The sequence below is a fragment of the Ipomoea nil genome, unplaced genomic scaffold (assembly GCF_001879475.1).
Source record: "Ipomoea nil cultivar Tokyo-kokei standard unplaced genomic scaffold, Asagao_1.1 scaffold1721, whole genome shotgun sequence".
Classification (NCBI taxonomy): Eukaryota; Viridiplantae; Streptophyta; class Magnoliopsida; order Solanales; family Convolvulaceae; genus Ipomoea; species Ipomoea nil.
In genome coordinates, this window is record NW_017618149.1 from 1,270,733 (window position 1) to 1,297,112 (window position 26,380).

Here is a 26,380-nt window from a genome sequence, read left to right on the forward strand (position 1 = left end):
CAATCAAGACACAACAACAATGACACGTATTGCACATAAATTCCTAGGACGATACCCAAACGGGACTCATACACGACAAACAGGGTACAACGGGACACGAGGAAACAACAAAGGGGAAAAACACCACGACGCACCACCAATTTCTAGCGGGTGGGCGGCGAGTGGACCACCCGCCGGCGGCGGCTTCCCATTCCAGAGGGTGCCCGACGGCTGCCCGCTGAAAGGTGGGCAACAGGCAGCGGGTAAGTGGCGGGCACCCTTGCTCCCACCTACCCCCCACTGACTCACAAGTAATATTTCGGTCCCAGGATCTCTCGTGGAACCCGGAACCATGTCCAGACACATTCAAACACATAACGACAACACCACGTATTCAATTAACGAGAACAAACCAAAAATCATACAAAATATATTCCAACATGATTCCTAAACATGCCAAGAATCATATAATGGTTCAGGAGCATCCGTAACCACAAGAATATCAAGAAATCTATATGCAACGTCCTAAACACAAGTCCTAGGCTAGTCTCTACCCGATCATGCATAAACCCACCCAATTATACTAAGAACATCATAATACGAAATTCATGATATAAACCCTAGGGCTCTAGACATAATTAAGATACAAGATCATACATCTAATCAATCACAATATCAAGAACATCAAGATTATCAAATAAGCACAATATAAATCCTAGGCAAAGCTCTATCAAGACTCAATCACAGAATTGCGCATACGATTATCAAAGGAGCCAATGAATAAGATGTAGAAAGAAAAATAGGTTTTGTTGAGACATTGGTTACCTCTTAGCCCTAATTAATATCCTTGGCTACTAAGATTCTTCTCTAAGATTTTCCTCCAATAGATTCCTCTACGTTTGGTGGCAGGGGAATTCCTTTGTAGGTTTCCCCTCGGGAATACCTTGTGTGGTAGAATTAACTGTGGTAGGGTTTCTAAATGATTCCTAAGTCCCTATATATAGATTTAGGAGTCCTAACTAGGGCCTGAATGGTGAAGGTTCACTTTTCCTATTCCTTATAGAATTAAGGACTTGGTTAAGGATAAGGGTCCATGGTCTACCGTGGACCATATTAATTAATTAATGGGGATTTTAGTCTGATTAAATCTTTTTTAATTATATGGTAACGTAATTAATTAAATAATTAATCCGGATACGGAGGCCGTAACACGGGGTGTTACAACCGGCCCTTGATCTTAGCGCCTTTTGTGTTGCTTTATTTTCGCTCCTTGCTTAATATCTGGATGTCTACCATTTCCCCAGCATGAATGAAATGATCGTCTTCTTATGTGTTTGTAATTTTCACCTTTCTCATTTTTTTCGTATAACTAAATGGGTAATCGCTCAAGGTCCGACGCTAAGTGGTCGTCCCAACAAATATGTGGGCTAACCTCCTTGGTCGGGATCTCGGTGGTTGAACTCAAATCTAAGTGGGCTGACCGCCCGAGGTCCAACGCTAAATGGTCGGCCCAACAAATAAGTGGGCTGACCTCCTTGGTTAGATTCTCGGTGGTCAGTCTCGGAACTAGGTGGGCTGACCGCCCAAGGTCCAAAGCTAAGTGGTCGGCCCAACGGATAGGTGGACTGACCTCCTTGGTTAGATTCTCGGTGGACTACCTCAAAACTAGGTGGGCTGACCGCCCAAGATCCAACGCTAAGTGGTCAGCCCAACGAATAAGTGAGCTGACCTCATTGGTTAGACTCTCGGTGGTCTGCCTCAAAACTAGGTGGGTTGACCGCCCAAGGTCCAACGCTAAGTGGTTGGCCCAATAGATAAGTGGGCTGACCTCCTTGTGCATAAGTTTGCATAAGTAGGATGTTAACATTGATAAAATTCTGATGTGTAAACTTGTTCAATTGGAGCCAATAAGATGTCAACATTGTCAATTCGTTAGAAAATGGTCCTACCGTTTTAGAGTCCAGGTGTAATTGTATTTATGATCAACAACTTTATAATTAGGTCGCGCAGGCCTGACAATGATGTAAGAACAATTTTCTCCGATAAAAAAAATAATAGTATAATATTTGTGTTTTTTAAATGCATAAAAATCAAATGATTTTTAAAGTTCTTGATTTATAATCTTTGATGCTTAACTTTGAATGTTATATATTTAGCCGGACTAATTATTTGAACAAATTTATGTTAAATTTTATATTATATATATTTTTAAATATATTTTAACATATTCGTAGTATATGTTTAACAATTATGCCAACTTTAATTGGGATGAGGTTCGAACCTAAGACCTTTCTTATAGAAATTAATAAGTTAAAAATAATAAATAGTTAACGTAATATTCAGTTACTAAAGTTTATACTAATGGAATTTAGATTATTTAAGGGAAAAAAATAATATAATAGAGGGTAAATAAGGAAAATCATTAAAAAAAAAACAAAAATCAAAATAATATGAACCATTCATTTTAAGAAACAATACTACCGACATTTTTTTTTCCAGTTAAGGGCCTAACATTATTCGCTCTTATTAAAATTGTATTGTATATTGTAGATTGTAGACTGTAGATGTAGATAGATATAGAAATAATAATTTAGTAGCTACAACAAAAAATAATACATATGCATTTCTTTAATTTATAATTATGTGTCTACCGTGCCTTTATTCAAAAAAATTATTCATTATCAATAAATTAAATAAGAGAAATAATTTCATTAGTTATATTGTCTTTATTTTTCTCCAATATAAAAATTCTTTACATTGAAATTTATCAATTGATTATATTTGCTACATTGTCCATACAATGTCTTTATTCAAAAAAAAAAAAATATTCATTATCAATAAATTAATTAAGAGAAATAATTTCATTAGTTATATTGTCTTTATTTTTCTCCAATGTAAAAAATATTCTTTACATTCAAATTCATCAATTGATTATATTCACTATATTGTCTTTTTTTTTTTTTTGCAATATTTTTTTTAATTAAAATCTTTGGGTTACATTATAATTAAAATTTTTAATTTTTTACAACATCTAAATTCGTTAAATTAGGAATTTCTTTATCCATAATAATTTATTCAACAATAATGGTTGAACTAAATGAACACTGAGCAAAACATCTAAAGGACTAGTACCATTGATTCATTCATTGATCTTGTATATATATGCATTCATTAAATATACTAGAACCATTTGTAACAAAAATACTTGGTTACTATTTAAAAAAAAAATTTATTAACAATTATAATGAATCTCCTATACTACATTATATTCATATACTATGAGTTACATATTTAAATAAACAAATTTGACATTAAATTACTTATGTATGAACTTCTTATATATAATATTGTATTGATATACTTTTAAATATTTATTTAATTATAAACATTAGACATTAACTCATTCGGGCAATGCGCGTGTAAAACTAGTATATATATATTGGTAGGATATATCCCGACCGACATAAGTTGGGTTCATCTTGTAGTTTGTGCAGGATCTTAGGTCGGGCGTCGCTTAGACAGGGCAGTCGGGCCCGACAGGTGGACTTCCCAATCGATGTCATTTCCCGGTCGTCGTGCCTTTACCTTAAAAAGAGACAAAGATGTTTGAGAGAGGCATGTGGCGATGCTATGCGTTGACAGAGAAGGCTTGCCGGGTGAAGACGCGTAGACGTTACGTGGGTTACATGCCGGTAGGCCGGAGGTTTGTCTCCGGCCAAAGGCTATAAATATCCACGACGGCTACAGTGAGGGGGACTTTTGGACGATCAATAGGCTATTTACAGAGCTGCCCGACCGCAGTCAGTCGGCCCTCGGAATAGTCATTTAGATTGTATTTGGTCACCTTCATATTAATAAAATACCCTTTATTATTCCTTCTTGTTCTCATTTAGTGCTTAAACCGCTACACGTGGGTATTAGTACTATCATTTTGGCGCCGTCTGTGGGGACCCGGTACGAAAAGTTATTGTAGACGCGTATCACACCCTGATCATCACCATGTACCCGTTCATGTATCAAGCACCGGAGGACGAGGAAGCTAGCTCCTCCGACCACAACTACACACAGTATCAGGGTCAGATAATTGACCTGAATCTGAATCTTTCACCTCCTCGATCGGCGGCTCCCAACCCGATCAATTACATACAACCAATGTATCCAACACCAAGACAACAATATCCGTTTCCAGCAAACTATCCATATCCATTATCACCTCCTCAATATGGTTGTTGGCCTGGGACTCCAATGTATTATTCACCGGCCAATTATCCGTCTTACATGCCTGCGTACACGGCTCCAGCTTCCGCTCCCCCAAACCAACTGATCATGCCGACCGAGCTCGAGCTTCAGCCCGGTCACCGGACTAGGCGCTCGGCTCGCTCGAGGTTGGGATCGCAGGGGGCCGATGTCATGGAGGAACCACGGCAGGAAACACATGCCCAGGCAGCAGAAGAGCCCGAGCTAGAAGCCAATCGAGCGAGTGCGTTCGAGCGACTCCTACCAGCAATGCGGCAAAGATTGGGACCGCAGGACCCAGATAGGCGCTCGGTCGATTCTCCCATGCGAGCGGCTAGTCTGGCAGGATCGTCAGGACATAGCGGGCCTCAAGCGCATCGATGACGCCGGGCTCGGGAGCCAGCCCGTACGGTCAAGCAAGACGAGACCCGAGGAATGTTGAACGACCTCCGCGCAGAGTTCACCCGATGGCGAACGAGCACGCCTTGAGGCCTCCTTCCGATCATACCGCTTCATTATTGCGGACACCCTTCACGGTGGATATCATGGCTCAACCCTACCCCCTCGACTTGCGAATTCCGGGAAACAAAGAATATGACGGCCGGACAGACCCGGAGGTCCACATCAACACTTATTATAGAAATATGCTGATGATGGGCGTAACTGATGCTGTGATGTGCTGGGACTTTTACTCGATGCTTTCTGGTCGGGCGGCCGAGTGGTTCAGGACGTTACAACCAGGGTCCATTTCTGATTTCGCTAGCTTTGACGGCAAAATTTAATCAGAAGTTCGTAACTTCCAAAGTCATCCGGAAGCCATACATGTATCATGAGAAGGCTAAGCAACTGGAAGGAGAGAGCTTGACCGATTTCCTAGTCAAGTGGAAAGCGGCGGTGGGAGAGGTCGAACCCATGGACGACCTAACGGCTATTCATATGCTACACATTTCTCTCCGAGCCGGTTATTTGTACCAAGATTTTATACTTCACCCGCCAGCAACCTATGAAGAAGCGCTTCGAAGAGTGACGGATTATGCCAATGCTGGAGAGGCAAATGCCGTCAAACGCTCCCAAGAGGTCGGATCTTCTCGGAAGCCTTCTGGTCGATCGGATAACCGGTCGGTCGAAAACCACCCGCGACCCCGAGCCCGTCTGGGAGATTTCACGGCGTTGAACCGATCGGCCGCGGAAGCCATGCAATATGCCCAGTCCTGCAACCTCATCGTCTACCTCATCCTGGACTGGATGGGAAGGATAAGTCGAAACATTGCGCTTATCATCAATGTGCTGGGCATGACACGGAAGAGTGCACACATCTGAAAAAATTGTTGGAAGACTTGCTCCAGCTGGGGAAGTTAGACAAGTGTGTAGGAAAGCGGGAAGAGAACAAAAGAGCATCAGAAAGAAAGGATCATCGACGCTCCAATCGCCTTGATCGATCGGACTAGGACCGAAGAGATCCCGATCCACCGTCGGGCGGTCGACAAACATCCAAACCGATCATTCATGTTATATTCGGGGGCTTGGAAGATGCTTCCCAACCCCGAGAACCTTGCTCGATCGCGATCGTCGACTCCCGGGAAATCGGTAAGAGGCAAAAAATGGAGCCGATCACTTTTTCTCTTGAAGATCAACCCGAGAGCGGAGACACCGGAATGGAAGCACTCATTGTTACAATCGACATCATGAGAGTCGACGTACAGAGGGTGATGGTGGATACCGGGAGTAGCGTAAATGTCCTTTATTTAGACGTTTTCGAGAAGCTAAAGCTTGATCGAAGGGAATTGATTCCAGTCGGTGTACCCTTGTTGGGATTTACCGGGGATACCATTCGCCCCGAAGGAAAAATCGCCCTCCCGGTCGAGCTGGGAACTCCGCCCAAATCTGTCAAAACGCAAATGGAATTTGTTGTGGTGAATCTTCATTGCGTCCACAACGTCATCCTAGGCCGCCCGGCCATTATGAAGGTCGGGGGAATCATTTTGATGCCTCACTTGTGTATGAAATTCCCTACCCCGACTGGGGTTGGAGTTCTACGCGGTGACGCTCAGTCGGCAAGAAAATGTTACACACGAGCGGTCAATCGGCGCGACGCAAGTTCGTCCCGAGTAAATACAATCGTCAAGGACGCTGTCAAGGACCGAAAAGAACAACCTGAGCCATCTGAAGAGATAGAGGAGGTTCCTTTGTCAGAGGACCAGCCTGAGCGAAGAGTTAAGATCGGTCGGGCCCTTACCCCTGAACTCCGACTGGAAGTATTAGAAATCCTCTGGGAATTTGCTGATATATTTGCATGGGGACCCGAGGATATGCCCGGGATTGATCGAACTGTTATTTTCCATCGATTGGCTGTAGATCCTGTTGCCAAACTGATCAAACAGAAGATAAGGCATTTATCTTCCAACCGCTGGGAGTTTGTTTGCGAAGAGGTGAAGAAGATGGCCGCGATTGTGCACATTCGCCCGGTCACCTATCCCGAATGGGTGGCCAATAGAGTGCTGGTGTCTAAGCCTCCTTCCTGGAGAATGTGCATTGACTTCACCGATCTAAATAAGGCATGCTCATTGGATCCTTATCCCCTGCCGAGCATTCATCAGATGGTCGATGAAATGGCCGGGGCTGAGCTAATGAACTTCAGGGACGCTTTCAAGGGTTATCATCATATCATGATGAGCCATGAAGACGAGAGCAAAACGGCGTTCGTCACACCTGATGGTTTATATTGCTACCGGGTTATGCCGTTTGGCCTACGAAATGCAGGGGCGACATATCAGCGCATGATCAACATGCTCTTTGAGGACCTGCTAGGCCGGACTATGGAAGCTTATATTGATGGCATGCTGGTGAAAAGTCGGGACCAAGCGGACCACACTCGGGATCTTCGACAGTGCTTCCAGATCATGCGAACGTACCAGCTACGTTTGAACCCGACCAAGTGCATGTTCGCTGTACAAACCGGGAAATTCTTGGGTTATATGATGACGAAGAGAGGGATTGAGCCAAATCCCGCCAAAGTTAAAGCAATTCTCGATATGCAACCACCCACAACCGTTCGGGAGGTGCAACAATTGACTGGGAGATTGGCAGCCTTGAGCAGGTTCCTCTCGAAGTTGGCAGAGCGCGCTTTACCTTTCTTAAAGTCCTGCGCAACGTTAATGGGTTTGTGTGGGACGATGAGTGCCGATCAGCTTTTAATGAGTTGAAGGAGTATCTGATGTCTCCGATCGTGCTGTCCAAACCCGAGCCAGGGGAAGATCTTGATGTTTATCTAGCTGTATCCGATCGAGCAGTAAGTGTCATGCTGTGCTGAACGGATCCGGAAGGAGTTCAACGACCGGTCTACTATGTGAGCCATGCGCTCCATGGTCCGGAACTTCGTTACTCCCGACTGGAGAAGATAGTTTATGCCTTATACACAGCAGCGAAAAAATTGGCTCCTTATTTCCAAGGACGAATCGTCCATGTTCTAACCGACCAGCCGATCGGAGCAGTCCTCCGTACCGATTCTTCTTCCGGACGCCTTTTCAAATGGGCGTTAATGTTGACGCAGTATGCAATAGATTACCGACCGCGACCGGCTATCAAAGGCCAGGCCTTGGCTGATTTTTTGGTCGATTGCACCGCTCGGGATACTCAACCTTCAGACATAGAAGATCCCGAGGCAGCTTGGTGGTCTTTGGCCACTGACGGGTCGAGTAGTAAAAAGGGAGCATGCGGTGGAGTTGTAATCACAAGCCTGGAGGGATTTAAAGTCTATTATGCTTTAATGTATCAGTTTACCCCGACCAATAATGAAGCAGAGTACGAGGCGTTCGTCAACAGTTTACAATGCGTTCGGGATTTGGGGGCTGAGTACATCCGGGCACAGACTGATTCAGCGTTGGTGGTCGGGCAAGTCCTTGGCGAATATGAGGTCAATGGAGAACGATTACAAGCTTATCGTGACTTGGCGATGGAGAAGCTGAACTTATTCCGGGCGTATACTGTTCGCCACGTTCCCCGACTAGATAATGCTGATGCGGATATCCTATCCAAGTTAGCACAAGACGCACCTAAGCACATGTCTAAGATTGCTTAGATTTTAATGATTCCAAGACACAGTATTCACCGTTTGTCGGTCGTCCCTATTCAACCGGCTGAGGAAACTTGGATCTCCGACTTAATGGAATATCTGCAGCATGACCGTTTACTAGATGATCCGCAACGGGCGCGAAAGGCAAAATTGAGGGCGCCAAGATTTCAAGTGCAAGATGGACGGTTATACAGACGATCGTATGGTGGTCCTTTGTTGCGATGTTTGAACTCTTTTGAAGCGGACCTGGTTATGAACGAGTTGCACTCGGGCATATGTTCGTCGCACCAAGGAGGTCGATCGCTGGCTCGACGCATCATGGTGATCGGGTACTATTGGCCGTCCATTCAGTTAGATTGTGAAAAGCTTGCAAGAAGTTGTGAAACCTGTCAACTTTACGCTCGGATGTTTGGGCGTCCGGCAACCTTCTATCAACCGTTAACGACTGCAATCCCATTCGCTCGATGGGGGGTGGATATCTTGGGGCCTTTTCCGCAGTTGTCCGGTCGGAGGCACTTTGTTATAGTGGCAATCGACTATTTCTCCAAATGGATTGAGGCTGAGCCCTTGGCCACGATCACTTCTCAGCAATGTGCTAGATTCTTATGGCGGAATGTCATCTCTCGGTTTGGTGTTCCCATTCACTTAATAAGTGATAACGATCGACAATTTATGAGCCAGTACTTTCAGAACTTCTTGGCGACAATCGGGACAACTTCAATCCGATCATCAGTGGCTTACCCGCAGGGAAACGGCCAAGTGGAAAATGCCAATCGAACCATCTTGGAAGGATTGAAGAAGAAGTTGCACTCAGTTGGTCGTAGTTGGGCCGGAGAGCTTTCGTATGTCCTTTGGACATATCGCACGACCCCCAGAGAGGCAACAATGGAAACACCATTCGCTCTAGTTTATGGAGCTGAAACGCGCCTACCGATTGAGGCATGGATCCCGACGGCTAGAGAACGGTCGTTCAATACAGAAGAGAATGAACATTCTATGGCCGTGGATCTAGATGGTGTGGAGGAGAAGAGAGAAAATGCGGCCTGACGCATGGCCGAATATCAAAAAAGAGTGAAGAGTACTAAAGACGTGCGGGTTCATCCGCGATACTTCCAGGTTGGAGATTATGTGCTACGACGACGAGAGGCAAGTCAACCCCTGGAAGGAGGCAAACTAGCTCAGAATTGGGAGGGACCATATGTAATCACATCGGTCGTTCGCCCGGGCACTTACCGATTGGAAACAACGACCGATAGAGTGATCGATGGCACATGGAATTCTGAGAATTTGGTCTTATTTTGACATTGATGATATTGTGTAACTTCGGATGGGATGGGGGCTCTACCTGCGAGTGGGCACACTCATCTTTTGTTGTAATGTCGATTGATGATTGCTCGCTCGTCTGTGCACGACGGCTCGACCGACTGTCAATATGTGTAAATAGCAAGTAGTACGGTTAAATCCATTTCGGGAGTTCTTTTGATTGTGGCTTATCTGATCAAGATTCAGCGTCAACGATCTAGTCGGGCGAAAGCCCAACGACCACAATGTCGCTAAAACTTGCCCGATTAAACATGGACCAAAAATTTTTGGCTATAGCCGATACAGGAACACACCCCTCACTCGGCACCGACCGATAGGGGTAAAAACCTAGCGGATAATAAAATCCTCTACATCTCATCCGGGCGGATTGTAACGTCCGGAACAAAACGCTCATCTTCGGCGGACGGTCGTGTCACGCCATCGATCGGGAACACAGAGCTTCAGACATATGCCCGATCAGTTTATCTTCTCAACCACTGTCGCACTCATTCGTGCCTCATATGCACGGCAGTGTGGGGGCTAGGGTTAAGGATAATGGCCAACATAGGTCGAATACAAACTCGAACGAAAAGGTCGAGCCAAAAACAACAAAAGTTTGCATATACGTAAAAATGTAAAATGCAAAAACATCAAAGATAAACAAAACGGTCTATTCATTCAAGATTAAAAGAGTTGCCCGATACAAACGGGACCGGGCTCCTGACTGAGTTAAGTTTAACAAAAACTTAAAAAGAAATTTACAAGATCGGTCGGAGACTACACGACCTTTCCTTCATCCTTGTCACCGGCGCTTGGTTCGGCTGCGGCTTCAGAGGCAGACGGCTCGGTGAAGGGCATCAGGCCTGGATCGAGAATTTTGTCCGGGAGTGTAGTCAGCACCGCCTTCAGGTAATCACCGTCGAAGACCTCTTCCATGATTGACCAGGTCTCTTCCCGCATGGCCCGTTGGCCAGACTTGTAGGTCCAATGGCCGAACGACCACACCTTTTCCTCCCCGAGCTTATTCTTCATAAGCTCTCGGAAGAACTTATCGGCTGTGAGCTCGTCCTGGCACAAGAACTTGGCCAACCCTCCCAGGTTGCCCAACCGGGTCTTCAGCTCGTTTGCTTCCCTTAGCGCAACCCGAGCGGCCTTCTCCGTGATGGCTTGGGCTTCTTTGGCCGCCTTCAAATCTTCTTGAAGCTCGGCATTCTCCTTCCTGCGCCGCTCGGCGACCTTCTTCAAGGCCTCGGCCTTGTTGGCTAGCAAGGCCCAGTACTGAAGGCTTTGGATCGCTCGGGATACCTACAAAATTAACACGTTAGCTCGAGTGACTAAAGTTGTGAAAATAAAAGATAAGGAGGTAGTAAAACAAACCCCGACCAGGTCTTGGGCACCCCGCTCGGCTATCTACGCCGGCGTCCACTTGCTCCTATCCTCCCCGACGGCTGTAGATTGTTTAGCCGGGTGAGGAGAGACTGCTCTCCGCTCGAGACGACCCTGCTCGGATGGCTTTACTTGCGACGACGCTTAAGAGCGCCCATCTCTTCTACATCCTTCACGGACGCTTTCTCTTTGCCCTTTCGACCGGGGACCCGAGGGGCTAATGGGTCGGTCGTGGTGTCACTGGGCACAGTGGTGGAAGCACCGACTGCTTGTGCGGTCGAAACAGAAGCTTCAGCGACCTCCTGCCGGGCCGATGCTTCGGCCTCCGCAGACTTCTTCCCGAGCGTCATCTTCGCTCGGGGGGCTCGAGGCGTGTTAGCGGTTGGAAAGCCACGAGCTGGACCCATTTCTGCAATCATAAAAACATAAGGTTAAGAACAATAGATAATCAGCAAGAAATGGTCGGGAAAGAGTAGTTAATGTTAGACCTTCGTCGGTTGGCTCGGCTTGTGGCGCCGCTACAGCGATCGATACGCCCGTCGGTCAAGGTTTATATTTTCGCTCTTGGTCATATCGAGGTGGCGGCAACCGGGCGTTGTCATAAGCGTCCCGCGTCCGGAAGATCTTGTACTCGTAGAACTCGCATGAAATCCGGAAGGTCGCTTCGCGGGGGCCCGAGTGGCGGGTGGTTGCACCTGCTTTTTGTAATGTGTTCCCCACGTCCGGTCGACCGGGAGAATCCATGGGTCGTAATTGACCGAGAAGATTCTGTTTTTTCATCCTCGGTTATTCCCGGGTAAATCATCGATCGAACACAAGTGATCCCGAGATTGAACCATTAGGAATCCGCCACCGTACTTAGCCGCCAAGGGCTTGACCGTGTAGATATAATTGAACAGCTCCATCGAGCACGTAACGTCGTGCCAAGCGCAGATTTGCGGGAAGCACGCTAGTATGCGATGGGCGTTCAGGCATATCTGAGCGGGCAAGACCTGATAGAAACCTAAGAAGGCGGTCAGCAAGGGAGAGAAGGGGAACGTGATCGGGGCCTGCAGTGAATCGAAATGCATCCCGATCCACTTTCCTTGATGTCGTTCCTTAACTCCGCCGAGGCTCCTACGGGTGTCGAATTTCACCTGACCGCTTAGCCTTGCGGAGATCTTCACTGCTTCACGAGTCGTTAGTAGGCACTCCTGTTGCTCGACGCTCTCGCTGTTGAGAAAGACGAATTTCGGCTCGGCGGCTGTTGCTGTGGTCGGCTCTTCGTCGACCGGGTTAGGAGTAGCTTCTCGATCGCGTGAAGGAGCAGAAGCTCCATGATCCGCCGTGATAGTTCTCGTAGGCGTCTCTCGAGCGTGCTCGGTCGGAGATTCGTGACCGCTCGTTGAGGTGCTGCCGCTGCTATCATTATCGCTCGACCCACTCGAGCTAGACGAGCTCTCTGAGCTAAAAGAGCTTTTCCGATCGGAAGTTTTGCTCAGTCGTTGAACGACCTCGACAACCTCGGGCGAAGATTCCTTGATCGTTGTTTCTTCTCTAACTTCCTCGACCGCGTCGTCGTAATCCGCTCCCGAAACGTTCTGGCTATCTGAGTCTAACATATCCCCTTCACAAAGGAGATGGTCGTTTCAGCGGAACGGGTCGATTATCTTTTGTCGGGGTTAGTGAGTTACCAGGGTCGGTCGTTATGTGAGGAATAAGAGAAAGACTTAAAAGGAAGTAAAAAGTTGAAAAGGAAGTGACTTACCGATATTTATTTACCAAGTATTTTATTAATACCATGGAAAATTTAAAAAATTTAAATTAATAAAGCCAATTATATTAACTATTTGAGGGATTTGTTGACAAAGAGAGTATTCAAATCACACAACAAATTAAAGTGGGAAAATACCTCGCAATATCCTTGTTTGACAATCAGCAGTTAGCGGTTAGCGTTAGCAGATTATATTAGCGGATTTGACCAGCGATTTATATCAACAGTTGGTAAAAATATATTATATTTGAAAAATTAACTGTTTAAGTTTTTTTGAATGCTATACTAGCTCTCTAATAATGCCTCCACAGAGGCTCGAACTCGCAACCTTCCAAATGGAAGTCCAACCCGGATACCATTGGACCACATAGTCCTAGTAATTAGCTATTTAAGTTAACATTTAAAATGACCTAAGGGTATACATATAATAATAATAATAATAATAATAATAATAATAATAATAATAATAATAATTGTTTTAATAATAATTTTTTTTAAAAAAATATAGATGTGTTTTGGGGAAATCATTCTCAAAAGTGGTTTGGAACAAATTGTTGCTTCAAACTGTTGAATAACCAAAACACTTTCTTTATCATTTTGATCTTTGGGTTACATCATATTTACCAATCATCCAATATCTTTGAGTTACATTATAATTAAATTTTTTTAAATTTTTACCACATTTAAATTTCTTAAATTAGGAATTTCTTTATCTATAATAATTTATTCAACAATAATGATTGAACTAAATGAACACTGAGCAAAACACCTAAAACAATATTATTATATATTTAATATTTTATGCTTTAATTTTTATTTTCTTTCCCTTATGTCCCGTATTTGGTTTCAACCATACCCATACAATTATTTTATTGACAATTATAATCAATATTGACTATATTATCTATCTTGCATTTGTAAATTAAACTTAGAATTATCAATTTAAATACGCAAATTCAACATTCAATTATCTATGCATGACCAATTATAATATAATTTTGTCTTGATATACTTTAAAATACTTATTTAAGAAAAACATTGGGCATTATCTCAATCGCGCAATGCGCGTAAAAAAACTAGTGTATATATATATATATATATATATATATATATATATATATATATATATATATATATATATATATATGTATATATTCAAATGCGATAATAGGCTTCCAATAAAAGATGAGGTTTAATCTCAACCCTTCTAATTAAAATCAACATCTCATATTAAACATAGATTAAAATCAAATCCGATTTTTTTCGCTGGAATTAAAATGACCAGTAATCACATGTCATTTATCGGTTTATGGATTTTGTTGACTCAATTTGACATGCTTGAGGGTTTAATTATTTTTTTTTATTGTTTAGATGTCTAATTGACTATTGGTGTAAAGTTTTGGGGCATATTTGACCATTTTCCCACAATAGTTGGAGAAAATAAGTTGTTGAACAAAAAAAACTAACCAGAAAAACCCTACCCAACTCAGCTCTGCGCCTCTCCATGCTCTGCCCATCCCTTCTCAGTTCTCTACTTCTCGCTGCTCAGCTGGTCGCCTGCTCTGTACTGCCACCGCCCGATGACAGTAGACACAACGATCGCCGACCGCTGATACCGCCGACACACCGCCACAACTGGTGGTGGACTTCATCAATGCACCTGATGGTCCTGTAAGCAACTCATGTGAGGTTTTTTTTTTTTTTTTTTTTTTTTTGGGTGCTTATGGAGTTCCTGAATTTACTCCTAGATGATTGGAATTGAAATTGGGAATGGAAGAAAGAGTTTTACTTTGTAGATGACTGAGGTTGTAGTTGTTATTGTTTAACCTCATAATACTGATTATCTGACGAGTCCTAACATTCTTTTGATTATGTTCATGCTCCATAAGTTTACTTTTTACTCAACATTGTTTCTTGTTTTATGAGGAATAATGGAATATTACACTGGTGAGTTTAATTTATCGTTTTGCTGTCAGAACAAGCAATTTCCTAATCATCATTTTCCCTCATTTTGTTTTACTGAGAGATTCATTGTAGTCCATCTAGTACTATTTTACCTTATTTTGTATTCGGATGGATAGAGAGTGAGGGGAAAGAAATGGGATAGAAGGAAATTGATTGGAAATGTAGTGTTTGGATGAGTTAATGGAAAATGAGGAGAAGGGGAGAGAGAGAGAAGGTGTTTTGAGAGGGGAGAATTTCCTTGCGGAGTGTATTGAAAAAGGAATGAATATTTTGATAGGATATGGAATTCTTTCTCCGTAAATGTTTTTCTGACATTTTCACTCACCCAAGCAGGAGTAACTTAGAAATTTTCCATTTCATTTTCTTCCCACATACAGTACTACAGAGTTTGTATGAAGCACGTATTGTTATTTTATAGGAGTTATAATCATGTATGGTATTGATTTTATGTATCTCAGTATCTGCATATCCACTTTCTGTGTCCTTTAGAGTTTTGACAATGGCTTAGGCCTCCACACCAATCTGCTTCTACTACTCAATAGTAAATAGAGTCTGCAATTGCCCTCACGGTTTCATTCATCATCACTCTATTTGTCACAACTGTGTTTGCTAAGGCATTCTTTGGGACTGATCAGGCTAGCAGCATTTGTCTGGGGAATGCTGGGCAGCATTGTGTTTCAAAATCTTAAGAATTTAATTTGATTTATATAATTTTGAGTTTCCTTTGAGATAATGCAACTTTATGTTTCCTTAAGTTGGGATTGTTTGTCAAATAGTAAGTAAAGCTGTAAAGAAGCAACTGATGTAGTCTGCTTTGCCCATAGTTAAGTTCATTTCTATTTATTTTGATTTTAAGAAACATGTGGGCACTTCAAAATCATATATATTTTTGTTCCTTCATGAAATTGTTTTGCTCTCAAGTATTGATTGAGCTTGAGAAGAACTGCTAATGCAGTATGATTTTGCTAAAAGTTTTTAGTTGCTGAAATGATGCCAAACCGAACCGAACTAAATCCGAGCCGAAACTGAACCTTTTCAAACCGAACTGTAACCAAACGGTTTCATTTTTTCAAAACCGAACTGAAAACCGAAACGTCCACCCCCTACTCTCAAGTGATCAAGTTTCAAATGTGGAACAAACTTGATCCTGTGCTCTGCACAAAATAAAGAAGAACTATACGCCCAAGTAAATTTATGCCATGTCATCATTAATCGTCATTCTTCACTTTTGATGGTGACATGGCTTTATTTGATTGAACGGGTGCATTCTGTTTGTTTAAACCTCGCTATACAGTAGCAGTAGACTTGCTTCTTCGCATTCAATTTTCAGGGTTCGATTCAGAACCCTAGGCCGTCCCCACGCCCTCCTTCCCGCATTTCTTCCTCAATGGTGTTCAGGTAATTATACTTCAAAACACGAAATCTTTTTGATGATTTGGGGTGACGAGGGAAATCCACAGTTACTACCAGTACCCGAGGGTAAGCGCCACCCTGTGATCTGGCAACGACCACAAGAGAGTAATCCAACCTAAGTTGCACATAGCTGACTAGTTCAAACCAAGAGAGTTGGGATTCGAACCCATGACCTTGTGGTTACAAGTTTGTATCCTTAGCCATCTTGATTGGCCTTACCCCCATATTTTTTATGATTTGTTTGTATGTGTTTTCTGTATATAATGTATGCCGTGTTTTGATTGTTTGCACTTTTGTCTATTATTTCAGGTTACTAAAACAAGTGAAATCATAAATATTGAAATGTGTATTACCCCCATATTTTTGATGATTTGTTTGTATGTGTTTTCTGTATATAATGTATGCCGTGTTTTGATTGTTTGCACTTTTGTCTATTATTTCAGGTTACTAAAACAAGTGAAATCATAAATATTGAAATGTGTATGATGGAGTTTTGTCGAATTATCAATTAGAATATTAGCAGTAACTTGGGAATGAGTCCTGCTGTGCTTCCTAAACATGTAGCAGCTGTCATAAGATGCCAAAAGAACCCATTGAAAGCATTGGAAATGTTCAATGCTGTGAAAAAGGATGACGGATTTAAGCATAACTTGTTTACTTACAAATGCATGATTGAAAAGCTGGGTCACCATGGGGAGTTTGAGGCTATGGAACATCTGGTTGAGGAGATGAGGAAAATTTCTGATAATGGATTGTTGGAGGGTGTGTATATTAGTGTCATTAGAAGTTATGGCAAGAAAGGGAGGATTCAAGAGGCAATTGATGTGTTCGAGAGGATGGATTTTTATAACTGTGAGCCATCTGTGCAGTCATATAATGCTATTATGAATATATTGATTGAACATGGGTACTTTAACCAAGCACATAAAGTTTATATGAGGATGAGAGACAAGGGGATCACTCCTGATGTGTATACTTTTACCATTAGGATTAAGTCGTTTTGCCACACAAATAGGCCTCATGTTGCTTTGAGGCTTCTGCATAATATGTTGTCCCAAGGATGTGTATTCAATGCAGTTGCATATTGTACTGTAATAGGTGGATTTTATGAAGCGAATTGCCAAGTCGAAGCAAATGAACTATTTGAGGAGATGCTTGGAATTGGAATAATTCCTAATGTTACTACATTTAATAAGCTTATACACACGCTTTGTAAGAAGGGGGATGTCCAAGAAAGTGGAAGACTTCTTAACAAGGTGTTTAAAAGAGGAGTTTTCCCAAATTTGTTTACGTTTAATATCTTTATTCGAGGCCTTTGTAGAAATGGAAAACTAGATGAGGCTGTGAAGATGTTAGACAGTGCAGAAAGGGGAGGTTTTACTCCCGATGTTGTTACTTATAATACAATTATATGTGGCTTATGTAAGAGCTTAAAGGTTGTGGAGGCCGAGTCTTGTTTGTATAAAATGGTGAACAGTGGTTTTAAGCCTGATGCTTTCGCATACAACACAATAATCGATGGATACTGCAAACTTGGAATGGTACAGAATGCAGATAAAGTTCTTAACGATGCAGCCTACAAAGGTTTTGTGCCTGACCAGTTTACATACATTTCCCTAATATATGGGTCATGTGAAAATGGAGATATAGACAGGGCCATAAGCTTATTTCATGAAGCGACAAGCAAAGGTATCAAGCCTAATGTAATTCTCTATAACACATTAATCAAGGGGCTTTGTCGGCATGGGCTTATTTTGGAAGCTTTCCAGTTAATGAATGAGATGCCAGAAAAAGGATGCAACCCAGATACGTGGACATATAACACAATCATAAATGGATTGTGTAAGATGGGCTGTGTATCTGATGCCACTGATGTCATGAATATTGCAATGAACAAGGGGATTCTTCCTGACATTTTTACCTTCAACACTCTGATTGATGGCTACTGCAAGCTGTCAAAATTGGCTGATGCGATTGAAATTTTAAACACCATGTGGGAACATGGTATTGCTCCGGATGTTATAACATATAATACAGTGTTAAATGGCCTCTGCAAGGCCTCGAGTTCTGATGAAGTTATGGAAATGTTTAAAGTGATGGTGGAAAAGGGGTGCGATCCAAACATTATCACTTATAATATACTTATGGAGAGCTTGTGTAGATCTAGAAAATTCACAAGAGCTTTTGATTTGCTTGAGGAAATCGAAAGCAAGGGTCTGTCTCCAGATGTTGTGGTTTTTGGCACATTGATTAATGGGTTTTGTGAAAATGGGGATTTGGATGGGGGCTATAAGTTGTTCCGAAGAATGGAGAGGCAATATAAACTTTCTCAGACAACCGCGACATACAATATTATGATAAATGCTTTTTCTGAGAAGTTAAAAATGGACATGGCTGAATTGCTATTTTCTGAGATGAGTAAAAATGGTTGTGTCCCTAACAACTATACCTACCGTTGTATGATAGATGGTTTTTGCAAGAAAGGAGACTGCAATTCTAGTTATCGCTTCCTCCTTGACAACATCGAAAAGGAGTTTTTGCCGTCACTAGCAACATTTGGACAAGTGATCAATTGCCTATCCATGAAGCATAGACTGCGTGAGGCAGTTTGTACCATTCGCCTTATGGTGCAAAAGGGTATTGTTCCCGATGCTGTGCATTCAATTTTTGAAGCTGATAAAAAGAATGTTGCAGCACCCAAGATTGTTCTTGAAGACTTGCTGAAGAATAACCATATCAACTATTATGCATATGAACTCTTATATGATGCCATTAGAGATAAGAAGCTTATGAAACTGAGGCATCAGAGGAGTAAATTTGCTGCAGCAAATGATGAACTATTGGATTATAGGGAGAGAGTGCACATATGACAAGCTCGAACTCAAATGTCTGCTCTGTTGTTAGGGGTTATATAACAGTCGTCCTTAAGATACATGGTAAAAATCTCTGAATTTGTATTTAACGTTAATTGAGAAATGAAAATTACTTAGTCATGTTACTGTTTCAGCCTTTCAGGGCCAGGTGAGCAATGAAAAACAGCTTACAAGAAAGTTAATTAGTTTATCCGACAGCAGCATACATAGCAGGTAATTGACTATACTCATTCTTATATCTTCTGTTTGTTTACTTTCTGATAGTGGTAATGATATCTAGGGAAGCAAATCTAGAAGGCTGGTGCACACTTGAAAGTCCTTCTGCCTATCTCGGAGACAATTCAGAGAAGGAAGATTATCCATGTAATTGCCACCTTCTTTGCGTAAAAGAGCAAATAAACAATGAACCTTCTGTAAAGAGCGGTGTTAGAATGCTCTTCTTTCTGACAATTCTCAGTCTTCTGCTGGTGCAAAGGTGATTCCTATTCCTCTATTATATTCTCATTTTGTGAACCAAACGAGCTGTAAAAGAAAAACATTTGAAATTACAGCAGAATTATTGCAATCTGTTAACCATCCTGCATTTGGTATCTAAGCAGTTGAATGTACCATTGTCTATCGGGATCAAAGAAGGAAGTCGTTTGATATACGCATCTGCCCCAAGGGGAACTGTGGCCAAGGAAATGGTTTGACACAGTGAGAATGTCATGGGAACCAGTTCTTGTTGTGCCCATCAGAAATACGCCTAATCACGGTGGACAACATGGATGCAAAGGTGTGATTTCACCATCTGCCTGTCTTTATGTAACCATCTTAATTTGCTTGAATAATAGTATAGTAATTTGAGAAGAGAAAGGGAGTGTGTTTTTACCCAAAAAGAAAAACATAAAGAGGAAAGAAAGTGAGTCAATCTCTTGAACTAATGATCAAAATACATATTAGAGGGTAGGAAATAGATTGAGAGTACTGTAACTCAAAATATATGACAGAAGTAATACTCCCTAAAGAGTACACTTTCCCATAACATTTGTGTAAATATTAAAGGAGACGTCTTGTCACTAACAGGTTAGAGCATCTATATTAGTGATTTTTTCTTGGTTTATGCAGATCTTTTTAGTCTAGGTGGAGGTGAGAGGAAAGAGAAAAATTTATCTCATGCAAATTGAAGTTTTTTGTGGGACCATTGGCATGAAAAAAAAGAAGTTAAAAGCCTGTTGCATCCTGCAGGTGCGTGTTGGGTGCACTTGCCGCTCCCACTTTTTTTTTTTTTTTTTTTTTTTTTCGAATTTTCTTGTTTTGTATTTCTTTTTTTCCCTACCCCACTATCTTACATGGCATCTCAAAACCCCCCCAAAAAAAACTCCAGTTAGATTGTTAAGTACATATGGAGAATAATTACCGATGCCATCCTGACTCCTGTTTAGTTGACAGATTTGACCCAACACTTCTCCATGCCATTACACAAGCAAAATATAATAGAGTAATTAATTTCCATTCTAATTGTAAGGACTCAAAAGTAAAAATTGGGGCATATAAATAATGGCAACTTGGACATAAATTTTTATATTCATGGGGATGCTAATATGCCATAATGGCAGTGGTTGACTATCATCAATAAGGCACATGACCACCATAGTTACAAGATGTGATAGAGATATAGCAACCTCATTAGTTATAGTTTTTTTTTTTTTTTTTTTTTTTTGATGTGCCAACTAGGAGAGAGAAAAAAAGAGAGAAAAAGGAAAAGATTAAAAAAACAAATCTGACAAAAATTAAAAATAATAAAAAAAGTAAAAAGTTTAGTATTACGCGTCCAGCATGGCGTGTTGCACGCGCCTATTGGGAGCGAATATTGTGCTCAACTTGCTTCTCTTGGTTTCTTTTTCTCCTTTTCTCTTTTCATGCGGACCCCACTAAAAATCAATCCTTGCAGTAATAAAAACTCCCTAAAAAACACCATCCCCATTAGTCTAAAAACCATAGCTTGATTTTTTATTTTTTATTTTTTATTTTTGAAAAAACCTTTTTTTTTTTTTTGAAAGCATGAAAAAACCTATTAAATTCACTAATGGGGATACTCTTAGATAATGGGAATCTTGAACATGGTATGTATCCAGCTTCTGTACCTAATAATTCAAACATCTTCCAGGATTTATGGCTTAATCTTGACCACCACCATTGCTCTCCTCCATTTGCATTCTTTGAGTGATCTGAATCCCATGGCAGAGGAGAACAAAGTAACTCTACATGGAATGTGGGCAAGTCCCTATATGAAGAGAGTGGAGTTAGCTCTAAAAATCAAAGCCATATCTTTTGAATATGTTGAAGAAGATCTGCTCAACAAAAGTTCCTTGCTCCTGCAATACAACTCTGTCTACAAGAAGGTCCCAGTTCTTGTCCACAATGGAAACCCACTTTCTGAATCTCTGGTCATCCTGGAATACATCGATGAAGCATGGAAGAACAAGCCTCGCCTCATTCCAGAGGATCCTTATGAAAGAGCAGTAGTCAGATTCTGGGCTGATTATATCAACCAGGTGAGATATAATATAAATGAGTTAAATACCCAATTTAATCTCCAGTTGTAGTGGTTTTTCTTCTTCCAAAAGGTTGAATCTCCAACCCCAAGACCCGACTGAACGTTTGGGAGGATGTAAATCACGGTGACTCAATGGCTTAGCGGACAAGACCAAATGCTGCTGAGCACAAGGGATTTGCCCACTTTGGGCGTAATCCCCACACTGTCGTTGCCGAGTTTTGAACCTTGGTATCTTCTCCCAAATACTGCCTATCGAACCAGGGAACTTGATTTAGTTCTCGACTTTGATGGTTTTCCCTAATTGTGTCCTCTGTAACTGTAGCTTAGTAAATTTCCCTCTATTAATACCTAATTTAGTCTTCGACTATAGTGGTTTTACCCAAATTAGTACTGACTATAGTGGTTAATACTCAATTAGTTCTCGACCTTGTTAGTTTTTCTCAATTTAGTCTTTGATTCTAACCGCCAATTAAGAAAAACCATTGAAGTTCAGGACCCAATTAAATACAAAAAAAAAAAAAAAGACATTTATGACTAGATTGATAAAAACCACTATAATCGATAGACTAAATTGGATATTAACTCTAATATAAATGTTTTCCTATGTATGACTTCACTGTTTTTAAGTCCTTGAATTCATTTGTTTCATATTTCCATTTCCTGGCCAGGTAGCAGTATCCAGGTACAAGATGATCAATGCTGCAGGGGAAGAAGGATTTGGAGAAGCATGCGAGGAATGGTACGTGAAACTGAGAGTTCTAGAAGATGGAATGAAGGATTTGTTTCCCAGCAGGGTCCATGGCAGCAGGGAGTTGGGGCTCCTGGATATACTGGTTTTTTCATTGTTTGGAGCAGACAAGGCCTATGAAGAAGGGTTTGAGATTGGGACTCAGATTCTTGATCCAATGAGGAACCCCATTTTACATTCTTGGGTGACAAGTCTAATGGAGGTACCTGTGATCAAACAAACTGCTATTCCTCACCACAACCTGGTCTCAATGTTTCAAGTGCTTAAGCAGGCTAACTTCAAGTTTTCAACCAATTGATTGACCTACAACTGTAATGCTCTGAGTTTTTGTCTTTTTGAGTAGTGTCTCCCCTTCCTCCTAGTTGGAATCACATCTTATATATATTCCCTTGAACCAAACAAGGGCATATGATATTATTACCTTATTCGTATTTTTGAAGTTATGTAAGATAACCTGAATCAAATATCCATTCAATAATAACTTTGTTATATGATATTATTGTGTGTTTAACTATGTTACTTGAGCAATTAACCATCATTTTGTTTTCGACTGTGCACTCTAATTTAAGTGATTCATGGGAAAGGGTGTCTTCTCATGTTGTTTTAGTATTCTAAAACCACCCAAAGGACCCTCGTCTAGAATAGAAAATAATCATCTTACGGAAAGCACTATTAATGAACACATAAATCATCGCACTTCAGTTTTTTAATTTATTTACATATTTTGGTGTTTTGTCTAAATACATAATGTGTTTTAATTGAATTTACTTATACTTTACTATTTAATGTGGTCTTATGTATATTTTGAACGATTTCTTTCATGTAAGTGTCACATTTTGATATTTTTGAAAATATAGAAATATCTTGAGTACTACTTGAGTTTTGATATCCTTAGAAATTAAAGCTACTTTGTAACACCTAGATGTGAATTTGATTACTGAACCCAAGAAGCAGAGGTTCACCTGTGATATAATAATAAAATTAATAATCCTCTGATAGAAAATGAAAATCAATCTCAGAATGTTGTTGTACATAAAATCTACTCACTAAAAATGAAAAGGGGAAAATATTCATGCAAGTTGTGTAGCAATACCCTCAAAGTAACAAAATACACAACTCAGCAATTTTGAATGTCAAAATGTTTTCCAAAACTCATGGTCCAAATTTCTCAAGAATCTAATCTAACTCCTGGCAGCCTGTTTTTCTTTAGTTTTCTGGATCTTCAAAACCTTCTTAACGATTTTCTGCTCCTCTACCAAGAAGGCTCGGATAATCCTGAAATCAGCATGAATTCAACAACGATTGGGATGACAAAAATTATGAGATTGGAGTGAACATTGTAATGACTTTTTCTGACAACCGAAAGATGCTAGAAATGGAGGAAGAATACAAATATCATGAGAACAAACCTCTCTCTGACAGCCCCCCCGGACAATACACCCCCATAGGGACGGTTGACAGTCCTCCTGTTTCTAGGTAATCTGGACCTCTTGTACTCTGCAGGTCTCAAGTGAGGAATCTGAAAGAACCAAACACCATGTCATTAGCTTGTCTCAATTTCTTACACAAACTGTCAAATATAGTAATAGGTTAAGTCCTGCAGAGATAAATATAGATTGAATAATTCAAGGAACGAATGAGGGCAATGATGAAGTGCAAAACAAAGCGCAAAAAATCCTCCTGATAGCAGTACATCCATTCAAAAAGAAAAAAAAAAAAAAAAAAAAAAAAAAAAAAAGAGCAAGATTTTGCACAGGATGTTAATGAGTCGAGCAACACAGACTCATCTCAACAAGTACTAAGATTTGATTAGGTTACCATCTAGCTAGCTCAAGCATTATGTATCAAGTTGAACCTAAGAGAGCTTTTATATTTTCAATATATCTTACATGTAATGTTAATAGTATAAGTCCCAAGCTCAACTCCAATTTCAAATATATTCAAAAAATATCTATCTAATTACATCTTTAACCAACTTTATTCCTATTTACAAAAAGCCCCTAACAAGCCAATTCAAGCAAAACAAGAGCAGCTCAAAGATTGTCTTCGGTCAAACCCAAGCCCTAAAATAGATCACAGTAAAGTTCAAGCCAAGCTTTGAGCTTCACATATTGAATCGAACTCGAGATCATAGTGCTCGGGCCCAGCTAGGACTGCTAGGTTACACCTGTAAAGAAAACAATCCTACTAGTAGAAGAAGCTTAAATAAGCTACACTCTGGAATGGTCTAAAAAACTAAATACATGTAATAATTGATTAGGAAACATCAAGTAACTTGGGCCACTTGGCTAGATGCATATGTATATCTCAAGTTTAAACAAAAGCAAGTCAAGCACATCATAGCTATGAACATACAGCTGCACTGTTTGTAGCAAGACCATACTTATCATAGCTGAAACTTGATATGAAATGCTTAAATTTGTAGAGCTATAAAACTGAAGGCATTTCAAGCACTTAAAATCAACTACATAGAAAAACTAAAATGCAGTGGTAATGAAATTCAAGCAGATGAATCCCTTACCAAGAAGTCACTAATCTCTACTGTTTACTTGATAGGTGTCTCTAATGGTCTAAATCACATCTCAACTGTTTAAAATCACCTCAAATTAATAAATTGACTGCACTAAAGATACTACATACTAAAAGTAATTGAAATTATAATTAGTTGGGGATCGTTTATGAAGCAGCTAATGCAATCGATCATTCGAATATCATCTTACAATATTGACACCAAAATCAATGTAGGAATAATTCCCCATTTAATTGAAGAAAAAAAAAGAGATTAAAATTACCCCCTGAATTCTCTTTCCGGTGACAGGACACTTAGGCCCGCTAGCCCTCTTCTTGGTGCTTTGATAAACCAGCTTCCCACCTGCACATTTAAATCAAATTCAACAAAGTATTCCAGTAAAAGAAAATTTAAATGAAAAAATTCAAGTAAAAAGCTCACAAATACAAAATAAACCTTAAAAAAAATCCAGATTTTAAACTGTATCAACAGTATAGAAATAAGAGATTTGCATTATTGTTGTAAATATATGTGTGTAAAAGAGGAGAGGAGCACCAGGGGTTTTGACTACGCGATGCTGGTTTGACTTAGTGGCATAGCTATGGCGTTTCCGGTAAGTGAGGCGCTGCACCATCTTCGGCTCTTTCTCTCTTTCTCTCTCTAGATCGAGGCTTGGAGAGCAAAGGCGTTTTTTAGAGGGAACTTTAAACCAAGTGTTAAAGTAACCTAGATCGGACGGCAGCTGTAGTTCTGAGCCCAACGGTTGGGATTCACAACGCGCAATAAAAGAATGTACTATATATACCACTCATATGTAGAGTGTTATTTTAGAGTGTGGGCAAGGGTAAGTATTATTTTAGAGTGTCAAAGTGTGTGCAATTTAGTTAGTTCTTATAGCATCCACACTAAAGGTTATTACTTGGTTCATGTTAGATCAATAAATCTAGGAGGAGTTTATAGCAAGTCTTGAAAAGAATTCTTTTGCAAGTTATTTTTCCAGCAAGGTTAGGTTTATTGTGGGGTCACCATGTGAGAGAAAGTGCATTACAAGACTAAATGTATTGTAAGACTAAAAATAACTTGTCACTGGTCACATTTTCTCCTTTTCCCAAACTGACATGGTCAGCTTTTTTTTTTTTTCTGTTTTCTTTTTTTCTCTTTGTTTATTCTCTTTCCGAGTAAGCTCATGTGAATAATTCCAAACTGATATTGATGCTCTTAGAGCATCTTCAATAGTTATAATCTTTAAGGAGTTTTTGTATGTGTGACTAGGTGATAGAAGATGTGATGTAAGAAAAAAAAAAAAAAAAAAAAAAAAGCAAAACAAATATGGAAAAAAAATATCTTTAGATTAATGCACCAATGGGCGTTGTGTTGCGTCTCATCACACGCCATAAATGGCATTGTTATTGCGATATGGTGGGGCCCACCTCATTGTCAAAAATCACGTGCTTGCAGCGTGCACCCAAATCTTCTCTCTCTTCACTCTATCTCCTCCACATAAGCTTGGTTTCCTAAAAAACCACACAAAAAAATCACAATTATTGATGATGCTCTTAGGTGATAAATTGTAGGTAAGGATATATGATTGAGTCTTAGTAGTTG

At 40.6% G+C, this 26,380-nt stretch overlaps 2 protein-coding genes across 3 annotated transcripts; one reads left to right on the plus strand and one right to left on the minus strand.

The window, feature by feature from the left end:
* Positions 1-14,189: 14,189 nt before the first annotated feature.
* On the plus strand, positions 14,190-21,186 carry LOC109191894 (putative pentatricopeptide repeat-containing protein At1g74580). 2 transcript variants are annotated; one of them, XM_019342569.1, is made up of 8 exons: positions 14,190-14,412; positions 16,092-16,292; positions 16,550-19,042; positions 19,122-19,192; positions 19,260-19,454; positions 19,531-19,754; positions 20,087-20,107; positions 21,129-21,186. In XM_019342569.1, the coding sequence occupies exon 3, from the start codon at positions 16,640-16,642 to the stop codon at positions 18,974-18,976; it is 2,337 nt and encodes a 778-aa protein (XP_019198114.1). In that variant the 5' UTR covers positions 14,190-14,412; positions 16,092-16,292; positions 16,550-16,639; the 3' UTR covers positions 18,977-19,042; positions 19,122-19,192; positions 19,260-19,454; positions 19,531-19,754; positions 20,087-20,107; positions 21,129-21,186. The 2 variants fall into 2 exon arrangements, with proteins under 2 accessions (XP_019198114.1, XP_019198113.1); XM_019342568.1 differs by having other exon boundaries at positions 14,190-14,399; positions 19,579-19,754; positions 21,129-21,181.
* A 2,050-nt stretch (positions 21,187-23,236) lies between these two features.
* LOC109191896 (60S ribosomal protein L34-like) lies at positions 23,237-25,552 on the minus strand. The gene is made up of 4 exons (XM_019342573.1): positions 25,331-25,552; positions 25,059-25,138; positions 23,676-23,785; positions 23,237-23,541 (listed from the first exon to the last, which is right to left on the minus strand). The coding sequence occupies exons 1-4, from the start codon at positions 25,407-25,409 to the stop codon at positions 23,448-23,450; spliced, it is 363 nt and encodes a 120-aa protein (XP_019198118.1). The 5' UTR covers positions 25,410-25,552; the 3' UTR covers positions 23,237-23,447.
* Between the last annotated feature and the right edge of the window lie 828 nt (positions 25,553-26,380).

What these genes read in the sequence shown, in the direction of transcription:
- LOC109191896 (XM_019342573.1), bottom strand. Translation starts at nt 25,409, where the DNA reads ATGGTGCAGCGCCTCACTTACCGGAAACGCCATAGCTATGCCACTAAG. An exon ending in CCGGAAAGAGAATTCAGGGG is followed by an intron (nt 23,786 to 25,058) that starts GTAATTTTAATC and finishes TGGTTCTTTCAG; the next exon opens with ATTCCTCACTTGAGACCTGC. An exon ending in GGGGGGGCTGTCAGAGAGAG is followed by an intron (nt 23,542 to 23,675) that starts GTTTGTTCTCAT and finishes TGCTGATTTCAG; the next exon opens with GATTATCCGAGCCTTCTTGG.
- LOC109191894 (XM_019342569.1), top strand. Translation starts at nt 16,640, where the DNA reads ATGAGTCCTGCTGTGCTTCCTAAACATGTAGCAGCTGTCATAAGATGC.